Source organism: Ranitomeya variabilis, chromosome 4 (assembly GCF_051348905.1).
Source record: "Ranitomeya variabilis isolate aRanVar5 chromosome 4, aRanVar5.hap1, whole genome shotgun sequence".
NCBI classification, from domain to species: domain Eukaryota; kingdom Metazoa; phylum Chordata; class Amphibia; order Anura; family Dendrobatidae; genus Ranitomeya; species Ranitomeya variabilis.
The window spans coordinates 71,990,284-72,004,837 of record NC_135235.1 but is presented as its reverse complement, the minus strand read 5'-3'; the positions used below and the strand labels follow the sequence as shown (position 1 = coordinate 72,004,837).

The window sequence follows — 14,554 nt, the reverse complement described above, 5'->3', positions numbered from 1 at the left end:
GGAACTAGAGCGGCTTCTCTTGGAGGGCGGGATTCGAAGAACCAATCTTGGGGCCGTGAAATAGGGATTTTTGTGTACTCCCCGTAAAATCCTTTTCTCTGAGCCAATCATTGGGGGACACAGACCGTGGGTGTATGCTGCTGCCACTAGGAGGCTGACACTAAGTGATACAAAGAAAGTTAGCTCCTCCTCTGCAGTATACACCCTCCTGCTGGCTCTCAGCTAACCAGTTCGGTGCAAATGCAGTAGGAGATCAATAACAACATATGAGCATATAGCATGTCACATTATATACATAAGAGTATAGCATGTCAAATTATAAAACAAGCACAAGCTAATATTAGGGTGGAAACTGTGTTCCCAATGATTGGCTCGGAGAAAAGGATTTTACTGTGAGTACACAAAAATCCCTATTTCTCCTATGCCTCATTGGGGGACACAGACCGTGGGACGTCCAAAGCAGCAGTCCCTGGGTGGGGGCAACATCAGATCAGGCCCTGTGTAACCGCTACTTACAAGTGCGACACCGCGGCCTGCAGAGTCCGCCTGCCCAGACTCACATCTGTGAAAGTCTGGGAATTATAGTGCTTCAAGAATGCATGTGCACTGGACGAACCCGCAAGCTTGCAGTTGTGCTGTGCCGACGCCTGGTGCCTAGAATCCAAGAAACCTCGATAGACAGGGAGATAGGCTGACATCTAACACAGAAGGACTCCAGGATGGTGTAACAAATCCACCAAGCTAACATGGCCGATGAAACAGCTAAACCCTTCCAGTAACCGTCAGGAAGCAGTCATCTTACAGTGAGGTAGCCCAAATAAAGTGTCCAACCTTCGGAAGGACGCCGTCCTCGAGACATACCTACTCAGAGCACTCACCACGTCCAGAATATGGGGAACCCATTCCGTTATGTGGACTGGTGCCAAAAGAGATGAGGGAATAACGATGCCCTCATAACTGTGGGAATACAATACCACCTTGGTTACAAGGGATGGGGATTGCCTGTAGACAACCTTGCCTTGATGGTAATAAGGGAAAAAGGTCTGAAAGAACAGAGAGGCTAGCTTCTAAGACTCGTCAGGATGAGGAGATGGCAGAGAAAAAAGGGGCGATCTTCCCTGATAGTAAAGTCCGTCCGGATCAAAAGTAGTCTACTGTAAGACTCCCAGGATCATTAAGGTCCCAAAGATCTAACGGTATGCGATAGGGAAGAACCACATGTGAAGACTCCCTGCGAGAAAGTCCATATTTGCAGTTTTGTTGCAATAAGACGGAAAAATACTAGTTCAGCAAACGAGAAAAAACCTGACATGGTCAGTGCGGATCTCCCAGGATCACTGGGGCCCTTCCTGCTCCCGAAAAGGTCTCGGAAGTAGTGGAAGAGGGGTGAAGGAAACTGGTACCATGGAAGAACCAGAGCATGCACTGCGATGGCTTTTGGACCAGGAGGCCGAACCATGAACTTAGAATACATTGGCGTTCAATCTGGATGCCATCTGACCTACATCTGGAGTGCTGCAGAGAAGACGGATCTGATGGAAGACTTCCGGGTGAAGTTCCGACTCACATGAGGTGGGACCCTGACGGCGTCCACCGCCCAGAGTTCTACACCTGAGATTTGTAGTGCCGAGATCACCAAATGATAGATCGTGGCCCAACAGAGAATGTGAGGTACCTCGGCCATGACGCCTGACCGTGGGTACCTGCTAGATGATTGACGTATGGCACAGACGTGGGATTGTCCGATTGAATCGGATGGGGTGACCTGCCAGAAGGCACTGGACCTGCTGTAGAACTAGCTGTACCGTTCGGATCCCCAGAACAATGATCAGGAGGAGAGGACTGGCATCGGTAGTCACTAATAACCAGGAGAAAGGATCTTCCCTGGATGAGGAAGGAGCTCAGAGACTACCCTCTGAAAGCCTGATTGACCTGCAGAAAACGAGAGGAGCGAAGGAAACCACTTCCATTGTCGTCACCAATTTTCCTCAGAACACTCCTAGCAAATCGAATGGAATGAGGGGGATGAGTGAACAACTGCGCGAGCTCCCTGTTGAAGGGCCACGGTCTTGTCTCAAGGAAGAATCACCAAACTTCTGGAAGATTCCAGGATCATCCTCAAAAAGGATACCTGCTGGGCTGGAAATGAGGAAAAAACTTGTGTAAGTTTAGCTGCCAGCCCAGGAGAGAGAGGGTATCGCAAGAGACATAGATGACTCAGCGCCGGGCTGAAGGAGCGGCTTGAAAGTCCACCAGATAGGGCAGGACAACCACGCCTCTAGGGTGCAAGAGGAACATGACAGCCCCATAACCCTTGCGAACACTGAGTGCGTTAGCAAGGCCGAAGGACAAGGTCGTGATTTGAAAATGCTGTTCGCGAAAGGGAAAGCGAAGGAATTTTGAAGAGGGAAACACATAGGAATGTGTAGGTAAGCATCCCGAATGTCGGTGGATACCAGAAACTCCCCCTTTTTCCCTTGAAGTAATGGCTGAGCGCGGGAACTCCAACCGAAGAAGGGGGACTTTGTCAAGCTTGGTAGAAGTTTGAGGTTCAGGGTCGGTCTTACTTTTCAGTCCCCATTTTGGAACCAAGATTCCTTAGATCTAGACCGTCCTGGACAACTGATCCACTGCTGGTTGGGTCTATAGGAAAACAAAATAGTTAAGGTCTCTGACCAAGAGACCATTGCTCTAGCAGCACATGCGGCGGCTAAGGGAGGGTAGAGTGCTGAACTGGAGGCCGCAAGACGGAACAAAGTAGATTTGCTATCTGACAGTCCGTTGTATTTTTAATTGATGATCCATCGGGTAGGGATACTGGTAGGTATACCACAGGAGATTCTACCCGGTTAATATGCCACTTGAGTGGCAGAATGGGTGGCTGCAAGCAGAAGGAGGAAAAACCGTCTCTTACTATCACCACCCTCTTTTGACTGGGCGGAGTTAAAATGATGAACCCTCGATCCACCATCCTCTTAACAGGGAAGTGGACAGGGATCGTCCGCCTTCTTGCATCATCTGCTAAATAGTGGAGATGCAGAGGGGGTGTTCGGACGCAAAAAAAAAAAAGGAGCCTCTGTACATCCAGAGTTAAGGTCCCTGGGTGGACAGGGCTGGTTGTCCGGTGTCAGGCCTGACTGTAGAAGAGGATACATGGAGGTGACACTCCATGTGCTTGTCTATCGATGGTGTTGGGAGATTGGTGTCCTTTAAAAGGACCCGTCACCCTTAAGAATCAGACCAGGCATGGCATCGCACGTTTTAGGCGGGAATACGTGGAGGGAACACCCCGCGTGTTTGCATATTGGCAGAAAAAGGATACCGCGCTTGCAGAGGTTTCTGTCCAGTGGATCGCTTATCTGGACGCTACCTGTCCAGGTGAATGGCAAGTGCTCTGCGAGGGAGTTTAGTTTCCTCATGAGGGACACTGCGTGATCTAGAGTAGAACCGAAGTCCTCGTCAATCTACAGAGATTGGTTAATGATAAAAAATAGGCGAATCCAACCTTTTCTGAAGTTCTGGTGAGTCCAGAACCAAGACAATATCGGATCCATATTCAGAGGCTTGTTCTCAGCAAATCATTGGTGAGGAATCAGGAAATTAAACTTGTTTTCTAGGCGCGTGTACGTTTCTAGTATACTTGCGGCCCCTGCTAATCTGAAGGAAAGAGACCATCTATATTGTTCCTGCGAGCACTCCGAGCCACAGAGGGTTCACGGAGGGATTCTATCTCTTGTCAGAGAATCCATTGGTCGCGGCAGTGACAAAACCCACTCAGGGAACTAGGTACTCTGGGATAAGCTGGGATTGGTGGCGGAGGGTTCCTGAGCTCATTTAGGGTGACCGGCTTCGGACTGGTCATGTGCCCTTAAGACCAGGGAATGCTGGTCATGTGCCCTTAAGACCAGGAAATGCTGATCATGTGCCTTTCCGGACAGCGGGAGGATTGTGTTGGTGGAAAGTTTTGAAACTGGCAAATCCACAGAGGGAGAAGTCGTCCAGTTGGCGAACCTGAAAGAAAAACGACGCACATTGAGGTAGATAAGGGTCTAATAAAACACCCGTATCCACGTCCTAATGACACAAGGGTGTACACTACACTGTGCATAGTGTCAGCCTCCTAGTGGCAGCAGCATACACCCCATGGTTCCGGTGTCCCCCAATGAGGCGATAGAGAAAGACGCCCGCTTACAATCCATTTTTCCAGACCCCCCCCCCCCCACTACTGTGTTTTAGGCAAACCCCAAATCTAAGAAGTATCATTGTCAAAAGCTCCCTGTCCTCTCCAACAGCTGTAGGAACCTTTCCTTACAACCAGAAAAAAATTAAAACCTGTCCATTTATTAATAACCACGGACAAGATAAAGATCCCCAACTCACATCAGGACTACAAGATCCCGGGTACTTTCAGCTGCGTCACTTCTAATGCGGTGTACCTAATTATATGTACTAAATGTCCAACTGGGGGTCTGTATGTGGGGGAGACAGGGCAGAAACTGAGAACAAGGATGAATTCTCATTGCCACACAATAAGAGAAAAAAAAAAGAATAGATCTACCGGTAGCAAAACATTTTTGTATCCCCGGTCATAGCATCATGGACATGAAATTACTTGTTTTAAAAGTGGTAACGTTTCTCCTTATATAGAGAGTGACATACCATCTCTGGCTTGTCAAGGTAAGGAGGCTTATTCGCCGTGCAATGCTCCTCTGGGAAATACAATATGCAAATTGCCTCTTCTGAGAGAAAGAGGACTTAACTCTATAGTGCCACCTGTTGGAAGTAGCGATCCTACAAGTCACAATCAACCCTTTAACGAGTCGTGCAATATGATTTAGGATAAAAGCCAAATCAGTATCTCAATTCGCAGACACGGTGTTTCGGGCTGTTGGCCCTCGTCAGTGCGAAGCATGAGAACTGATTTGGCTAGGTGAGAGGCTCTGGACTGGGGTTTAAGGGGTAACGTTTCTCCTTATGGAGAGTGACGTACCATCTCTGGCTTGTCAAGGTAAGGAGGCTTATTAGCCGTGCAATGCTCCTCTGGGAAATATAATATGCAAATTGCCTCTTCTGAGAAAAAGAGGACTTAAACTCTATAGCCTCCTTACCTTTTACCTTGACAAGCCAGAGATGGTATGTCACTCTCCATATGGAGAAACCTTACCCCTTAGGCCCCAGTCCAGAGCCGCTCGCCTAGCCAAATTAGTTCTCATACTTCGCACTGACGAGGGCCAACAGCCCAAAACACCGTGTCTGCGAATTGAGATACTGATTTGGCTTTTATCCTAAGTCATATTGCACGACTCGTTAAAGGGTTGATTGTGACTTGTAGGATCGCTACTTCCAACAGGTGGCGCTATAGAGTTTAAGTCCTCTTTTTCTCAGAAGAGGCAATTTGCATATTGTTTTAAAAGGTAACTTCAAATCTCAAAGAGAGAAGAATCTGTGAGTATAAACTCATGACGACCTTTGACACACTCAATGCAGGAATGAATGTGTTGCATGGATTTATGTCTTTTTAAAATTAAGGAATTTGCTCTTCAGACCTTCTGGGGTCATCACAACACAGAACCAGACCCCAGTCAGAGGACCATAAAACATTAAGACTTCCTTATCTATGAACTGTTCCAATATCTATGTCTATCCCTCTCACATAATGATAATTCTACTCATCTTATCTATTGCCTTCTTTCTCTCTGTGCTGTGTATAAATATGTGATTCTTCAGAATTTGCATTAGTCTATGCCTGATGAAGAGGCCTGAGTTGTCTCGAAAGCTTGCAATTTGTTACCATCTTTTCAGTTAGCCATTAAAAGGTATCAACCACTGAGGACTCTCAATTCTAAATATTTTTTATCTACTGGCCAACACGGTACCAAGATATACCGTATTTTCCGGCGTATAAGACGACTTTTTAACCCCTAAAAATTGTCCCAAAAGTCAGGGGTCATCTTATACGCCAGGTACGGCATGTGCAGCGAGCAATCCTGGATGTTCCCAGGGTCTGAAAGAGAGGAAACTCTCCTTCAGGCACTGGGATCCATATTCATGTAAAGAATAAAAATAAAAAATATGTATATACTCACCCCTCCGAGAAGCCTGGCTGTCACCGCTGCAAGCGTCTGCCTCCGTTCCTAAGAATTGCAGAGCGTGAAGGACCTTCGATGATGTCACGGTCAGGTGACCGGTCACATGAGCGGTCACGGACCAATCACAGGACTGCGACGTCATCGAGGGTCCTTCATGCTCTGCAATTCTTAGGAACGGAGGCAGACGCTTGCAGCAGTGACAGCCAGGCTTCTCGGAGGGGTGAGTATATACATATTTTTTATTTTTATTCTTTATTTTTAACATGAATATGGATCCCAGGGCCTGAAGGAGAGTCTCCTCTCCTTCAGACCGTGGGAACCACACGCCGTATAAGATGACTGGGCGTATAAGATGACCCCCGTCTTATACAGCGGGCATATCCCAAATTCCATATTTTATATGGAAAAGTTGGGGGTCATCTTATACACCCAGTCGTCTTATACACCAGAAAATACGGTATATCTTTCCTGTTTTTACAAACACTTTGCAATTTCACCCATTTAGAATGATGAGAAAACCTCTTTAAATAACGCTGCAGATGATTTTCAATGGAGGCAAACATTACAAGAAATGTCCCAGCTCAGTGTATGACTGTGAACCGTTGTGCTGGGACGAGACCCTCACGATCATGTAGATACTCAGACATTGCCCTACCCGCAAGGAACCTACGGAGAGCACACATTTATAGGGGCTCCATTTCTGAACTTTACATAAAACTAACCTGGTTTTGGCATTGAATGAACATGTGCTTTCAGCTGAGCGGTTTCTATGGGGTCATCACTTTCTTTCTGTGCTTCCTCCGAGTCTCTCTCTATTTCCCTTTCTCCATGATGTTTCTCAGTTTCTTCCACCTCAGCGCTCAGTGGCTTGAGCTCATCCTCTGGGACTTCACTCTGGTCTTTGCAGAAAACTTTGCAGGAGACGGGGCTGTCCGCCTGAGAGTCCATTGGTTCAACCGAAATTCCTGGTAGAAACACAAGTCAGACAACTAATGGAAACTATGGCTGTGATGCAGCAGAGCACAGCAGTATTTTACCTTTATGGTACATTAATACAATAAGGGGAAAAAACGAGGGGAGCGCGGCCGAGTGTCAGCGGACATCCGGCACTATGTGCCAGGAGCAGTCACGGACCGCCCCCGGCACATTAACCCCCGGCACACTGCGATCAAACATGATCGCAGTGTTCCGGCGGTATAGGGAAGCATCGCGCAGGAAGGGGGCTTCCTGCGGACTTCCCTAAGACCCCCGAAGTCCATGGTACCGCTGAAAACGTCATCTTGTCCCGCAAAAATTGAGCTGCCATACAGCATCATAAGCAAAAAAATAAAAAAGTTATAGTCCTCAGAATAAAGCGATGCCAAAATAATTATTTTTTCTATAAAATAGCTTTTATCGTATAAAAGCGCCAAAACATAAAAAAATGATATAAATGAGATATCGCTGTAATCGTACTGACCCGAAGAATACAACTGCTTTATCAATTTTACCAAACGTGGAACGGTATAAACGCCTCCCCCAAAAGAAATTCATGAATAGCTGGTTTTTGGTCATTCTGCCTCACAAAAATCGGAATAAAAAGCGATCAAAAACTGTCACGTGTCCGAAAATGTTACCATTAAAAACGTCAACTCGTCCCGCAAAAAACAAGACCTCACATGACTCTGTGGATCAAAATATGGAAAAATTATAGGTCTCAAAATGTGGAGACGCAAAAACTTTTTTGCTATAAAAAGCGTCTTTTAGTGTGTGACAGCTGCCAATCATAAAAATCCGATATAAAAAACGCTATAAAAGTAAATCAAACCCCCCTTCATCACCCCCTTAGTTAGGGAAAAATGATAAAATTAAAAAAATGTATTTATTTCCATTTTCCCATTAGGATTAGGGTTAGGGTTGGAGCTAGGGTTAGGGCTAAAGTTAGGGTTGGGGCTAAAGTTAGGGTTAGGATTACATTTACGGTTGGGATTAGAGTTAGGGGTGTGTCAGGGTTAGGGGTGTGGTTAGGGTTACCGTTGGGAATAGGGTTAGGGGTGTGTTTGGATTAGGGTTTCAGGTAGAATTGGGCAGTTTCCACTGTTCAGGCACATCAGGGGCTCTCCAAACACTACATGGCGTCCGATCTCAATTCCAGCCAATTCTGCGTTGAAAAAGTAAAAAACAGTGCTCCTTCCCTTCCGAGTTCTCCCGTGCGCCCAAACAGGGGTTTACCCCAACATATGGGGTGTCAGCGTAATCGGGACAAATTGGACAACAACTTTTGGGGTCCAAGTTCTCTTGTTATCCTTGGGAAAATAAAAATTTGGGGGGCTAAAAATCATTTTTGTGGGAAAAAAAAGATTTTTTATTTTCACGGCTCTGCGTTGCAAACTGTAGTAAAACACTTGGGGGTTCAAAGTTCTCACAACACATCTAGATAAGTTCCTTGGGAGGTCTAGCTTCCAATATGGGGTCACTTGTGGGGGGTTTCTACTGTTTGGGTACATCAGGGGCTCTGCAAATGCAACGTGACACCTGCAGACCAATCCATCTAAGTCTGCATTCCAAATGGCGCTCCTTCCCTTCCGAGCTCTGCTATGCGCCCAAACAGTGGTCCCCCCCCCCACATATGGGGTATCAGCGTACTCAGGACAAATTGGACAACAACTATTGGTGTCCAATTTATCCTGTTACCCTTGTGAAAATACAAAACGGAGCTAAAAATCATTGTGAAAAAAAAAGAAGAATTTTTATTTTCACTGCTCTGCGTTATAAACTGTAGTGAAACACTTGGGGGTTCAAAGCTCTCAAAACACATCTAGATAAGTTCCTTAGGGGGTCTACTTTCCAAAATGGTGTCACTTGTGGGGGGTTTTAATGTTTAGGCACATCAGGGGCTCTCCAAACGCGACATGGTGTCCCATCTCAATTCCAGTCAATTGTGCATTGAAAAGTCAAACGGCGCTCCTTCCCTTCCGAGCTCTGCCATGCGCCCAAACAGTCGTTTACCCCCACATATGGGGTATCAGCGTACTCCGGACAAATTGCACAACAACTTTTGGGGTCCAATTTCTTCTCTTACCCTTGGGAAAAAAAAATTGGGGGCGAAAAGATCATATTTGTGAAAAAATATGATTTTTTATTTTTACAGCTCTGCGTTATAAACTTCTGTGAAGCACTTGTTGGGTCAAAGTGCTCACCACACATCTAGATAAGTTCCTTAAGGGGTCTACTTTCCAAAATGGTGTCACTTGTGGGGGGTTTCAATGTTTAGGCACATCAGGGGCTCTCCAAACGCAACATGGCGTCCCATCTCAATTCCAGTCAATTTTGCATTGAAAAGTCAAACGGCGCTCCTTCCCTTCCGAGCTCTGCCATGCGCCCAAACAGTGGTTTACCCCCACAAGTGGGGTATCAGCGTACTCAGGACAAATTGTACAACAACTTTTGGGGTCCATTTTCTCCTGTTACCCTTGGTAAAATAAAACAAATTGGAGCTGAAATAAATTTTGTGTGAAAAAAAGTTAAATGTTCATTTTTATTTAAACATTCCAAAAATTCCTGTGAAACGCCTGAAGGGTTAATAAACTTAAATAAATGTTACTTATTAAGTATTTTGTGTGACATATCTCTGTGATTTAAGGGCATAAAAATTCAAAGTTGGAAAATTGCGAACTTCGCCAAATTTCTGTTTTTTTTTCACAAATAAACGCAAGTTATATCGAAGAAATTTTACCACTATCATGAAGTACAATATGTCACGAGAAAACAATGTCAGAATCGCTAAGATCCGTTGAAGCGTTCCAGAGTTATAACCTCATAAACGGACAGTGGTCAGAATTGTAAAAATTGGCCCGGTCATTAACGTGCAAACCACCCTCGGGGCTTAAGGGGTTAAAGTGAACGCCTTAACGACTGGTGGTCTATACATACATCACAGGTCAGGTGTGAGAGTATGGAGCGGGCTCAGGAGCTGAAGTAAACATTATTAAAAATCCATACAAGAATAAATAAATATGACATGAAAGTTTAAATCACCCTTCTTTTCCCAATCAAAAAATACCTACCGGTGGGGAAGGAGGTAAGAAAATTTTTTTAAAAAAATCATAAAATATTATAAAATTAACTCATTGTAAACATGGCAAAAAAAATTAATAAAAACGAAAAAGCCAGAATTCAACAGTCATATGTACCCAACAATGGCACGGACAGAAGCAGCTTGACAAGATGTTATCCTGTCCATCAACAAAAAAAATTTAAAAAGCTATGAAAGCACAAAACTGAAAAATGGGCACATCCTTATAGGGATTGTCTGGTCATGCTCAATCAGTAGTGGTGGTAAGAATCGGCCCCGAGCTTGTCAGCTGCGGACAGAGGTAAAATCTGCACTGCCCAGCTCCGTGATGAAAGTCCAGCGGCCACTGCCAAACACTGCACATCGGCACTGATTCAAGAGGCCATAATTACTGCATGGAATATTTCTCTATTTGTCATGTACATACAGAAAATTAACCCCAAAAGAAATTACATCAATTTTTCCTTCAGTTTACACAGGACGATGTGACATTGACAATGAGGATTTTTTTTCTGTTTACACGGCAAGATAATCAGGACACGAGCACACCACCACTCATTCTCGATCACCTCGCATTGTAAATGCAGCTGAACACAAGGTCTCCTGATCATTACTGATTCACATTTTATAAGTAAGACGAGGATTGAACAGAAGTTTCATTTCTGGTGGAGGAAACAGTTCACTGTTCTCAAAAGGTAGGATGACTATTTCCTCTGCCATTTTTCTTCTGTACACTTACCATCGCTGGTAGTATGGGTCACTTCTCCATCTTGGAGAAACTTTTGCACTTTTTTGAGGACTTTCTTGTGGGATTTGTTAGGTTGGTAATTTACTGCAGATAATCTAAGAAAAACACAAGTCATTGGCACAAAGATTCACAGAGTCAAATGTGAAACATTGAATAATTATTACAAAGCAACTAAACTGGAATTATTGCAACTCTCCCTCTGAAATATAGAGGGGGTGTACCGTGTACCAAGTACCAGGAGGAGACGCCATTTGTATCAGGAAAAATGGCGGCTCCCGATTACTAGAACAGGGGTCCCACGAGCAAGTTCCAAGAGTGAAAAGGAGTGTGAGGGAAGCAATGGTCACAACATGGAGCAGCAGAGCGTATGTATGACCACCAGCCCTCTACTCCAACTCCTCCTCACTGTGATAGCGCCATGAGGACGCGCCACGAGGACGCTCGAGACCCCTGTTCTACTTATCGACGGGGTCCCAGCAATCAGACACTTACACTAGGTGACAAGTGTACTTTATGGGACAACCCCTTTAAAGTGATTTCTCTGCTGCTGCTGTTCTCTACAAGGTGCAACTTCACATTAGCTCTTTATACAGATTTAGTTATTTTAAAAAGGTTTTCCAACCTTTTAGAAACTGACATAAAACAGCTGTAAACACTGTACAAAAACAACTAACTAAAAACAAAACAAAACAAAACAAAACAAAAAAAAAGTCAGCATTTCTTTCCCTGCTAGAACCAAGACAGACGCTCCGGTGGTCCTCATGGTCTTTGCTTACAAGTGCCCAACGTGACACATCAGTAGCCGAAGCAGTAAGGTGCCATAGTCCTGGTATTACAGCTCAGCAATGGCAGCCATCATATCAGAGGCACAGGACATTTGGCCATCGACTGTCTCCGGTGGTCACATGATGACTGCTTGTAAACATAGACCATGAGGACCACCAAATTGCCAGCACTTGATCTGCAGGAGAGTGAAAAAGCACGTTTGGGTTTTTGCGTTTTTTTTTTTTTTTTGTGGGGGGTTGGCGTGTGTTTCATAATTTGCAGACCTCTGATAGCGCAGCTGTATTGATATATAGGGAACCACAAGTAACTCCCGTGCGGGGTCTAAAACCATTGAACTTAAAGGGGTGGTCCAGGTTTGGTATGAAAGTCTGCAGACTTGTGAATTCTCACATTGCTAACAGCGAGCACCGTCCAGACTCTCCACTGCCAGCGGCGAAGCCAGGCGGTCAAATGACTACAAAAGTATACATGTTGTATACTTCCGGCCACTAGACTGGTCTCGCCTCACTCAATTCACATGTACTGAGCAAGACTGCGCACGTCTAGTTGGCATGTGGCTGGGAGCATGTGTATGTCACACTTGTGGTCATATGACTAAGCTCCCGGCCAGTGTGCGACGTGTGCAATGTGAGGGTTCACAAGTTTGCAGTCACATAGCGGGATTGCAGACTTTTGTGCCCACATAGACAAGCCCTTCCACCATGTAGCACTCTTACCTTATGGTGTACTGCGGGCAGCAGGTCTGGCTCATCAGAGGCTTGTACGCATACTTCCCACTCCTACAAACACAAGAAAGAGTTTAGGAACAAATACGGAAATCACTTCTGTTATCCTGTGAAACGAGACATAACTGCAGTAATTGTCAACAGGGAAACGTGTGCGGACATGGACCCATTGCGGGCGGTCAGGGATCCCATCGTGCAGAGGTGTCAGTTACAAACTCGACGCGGCAGATTTACTAACCCTGTGTAACAGATAACGGAAACGTACAACAGGCAGGCGGAGAATTCGTCATATATAAAAGATAAATAAATAATAAAAAAATAAAAAAACTTTCAATTGTCCAACTTCACCCCATTTGCATAAAAATTCTAGTGACCACTGCCACAGTTTGACCCATGCCAACTCCCACTAAGTCCAGCCCCCTTCCAATAAGTTCTGCCTCTTGTTCAAGTGAGGCACAAAAAAAAAACAAAAAACACAAGAGCAACCAATGTGGGCGAGTGCAGCTGTGAGGTGCAAACACATGGTGGGGCCGTATGACTAACTTATGTGTATCGCGGCCTCACAAATCCTAGCAGAGGACTTTGGGGGAAGGATTAAGCTGTCTAAATTTAAATAACCCATCCTTTATTTTCCCCAGGGAATGTAAGTCGCTGTCAGAACAATCTGGTACCAGCTTTCCCCGCTCTAAAACCACATGAAAGGCTGAGCTCAGAGATTATGTATTTAAAGGGACTGACAGCACAGAATGACGGCTCAAAACAATTTTCTTCTGGATATTTTTTACCATCTAAATAGATTTGGTATCACTATATGTTTAGCATTTTCTTAACCCCTTATAGAGAACCTGTCACCACCAAAAGCAAAGGTGAGCCAAGGCCACCAGCATCAGGGGCTTTTCTACAGCATTCTGTAATACTGTAGATAAGCCCCCGATGTTACCTGAAAGATAAGAAAAAGAGGTTAGATTATACTCACCTGGGGGGCGGTCCGATTCGATGGGCGTCGCGGTCCGGTGCCTCCTATCTTCATACGATGACGTCCTCTTTTTTTTTTCCTGCTGCGGCTCCGGCGCAGGCGTACTGATTTGCTCTGTTGAGGGCAGAGCAAAGTACTGCAGTGCGTAGGCGCCGGGCCTCTCTGACCTTTCCCGGCGCCTGCGCACTGCAGTACTTTGCTCTGCCCTCAACAGACAAAGTACGCCTGCACCGGAGCGTGAAGGCAAGAAGATGACGTCATCGTAAGAAGCTGGGAGGCGCTGGACTGGACCGCGATGTCCATCGTACCGGGACCACCCTCACAGGTGAGTATAATCTAACCTCTTTTTCTCATCTTTCAGGTTACATCGGGGGCTTATCTACAGCATTACAGAATGCTGTAGATAAGCCCCTGATGACGGTGGGCTTAGCTCAACTTCCATTTTGGGTGTGACAGGTTCCTTTTAAGGACCAGGGGTATTTTTTGTTACCATTTTTTTGCTCCCCTTCTTCCCACGGCCGTAATTGTTTTATTTTTCTGACTATATGGCCATGTGAGGGCTTGTTTTTTGCAAGACAAGTTGTACTTTTGAATGGCACCATTGACATTACCATATCATGTACCGGAAAACAGGGGGGAAAAAAATCCAAATGAGGTGAAATTGCAAAAAAAAAAAAAAAGGGAATTCCACAATTGTTTTTTGGATTTTTTTTTTACCATGTTCACTAATTGCTAAAACTGACCTGCCATTATGATGCTTCAGGTCATTATGAGTTCACATATATCAAACATGTCTAGGTTCTTTTTTATTTAAGTGGTGCAAGAAAACTTTAACCCCTTAAGCCCCGAGGGTGATTTGCATGTTAATGACCGGGCCAATTTTAACAATTCTGACCACTGTCCCTTTATGAGGTTATAACTCTGGAAAGCTTCAACAGATCTTGGCGATTCTGACATTGTTTTCTCGTGACATATTGTACTTCATGTTAGTGGTAAAATTTATTCGATATAACTTGCGTTTATTTGAGAAAAAAACGGAAATTTGGAGACAATTTTGAAAATTTTGCAATTTTCCAACTTTGAATTTTTATGCCCTACAATCACAGACATATGTCACGCAAAATACTTAATAAGTAACATTTCCCACATGTCTACTTTACATCAGCACAATTTTGG

At 44.9% G+C, this 14,554-nt stretch overlaps 1 protein-coding gene across 8 annotated transcripts in view; it reads right to left on the bottom strand.

Annotated features, from left to right (window-relative positions):
• ATE1 (arginyltransferase 1) overlaps positions 1-14,554 on the bottom strand; it is a 134,276-nt gene that overhangs the window by 106,787 nt on the left and 12,935 nt on the right. For all 8 annotated transcript variants that reach the window (XM_077258707.1, XM_077258710.1, XM_077258714.1 and 5 more), the window contains exons 3-5: positions 12,394-12,456; positions 10,883-10,986; positions 6,812-7,054 (exon numbers count right to left, since the gene is read on the bottom strand). In XM_077258707.1, coding sequence (XP_077114822.1) covers positions 6,812-7,054; positions 10,883-10,986; positions 12,394-12,456 — 410 coding nt within the window. The remainder of the gene's footprint in view (positions 1-6,811; positions 7,055-10,882; positions 10,987-12,393; positions 12,457-14,554) is intronic.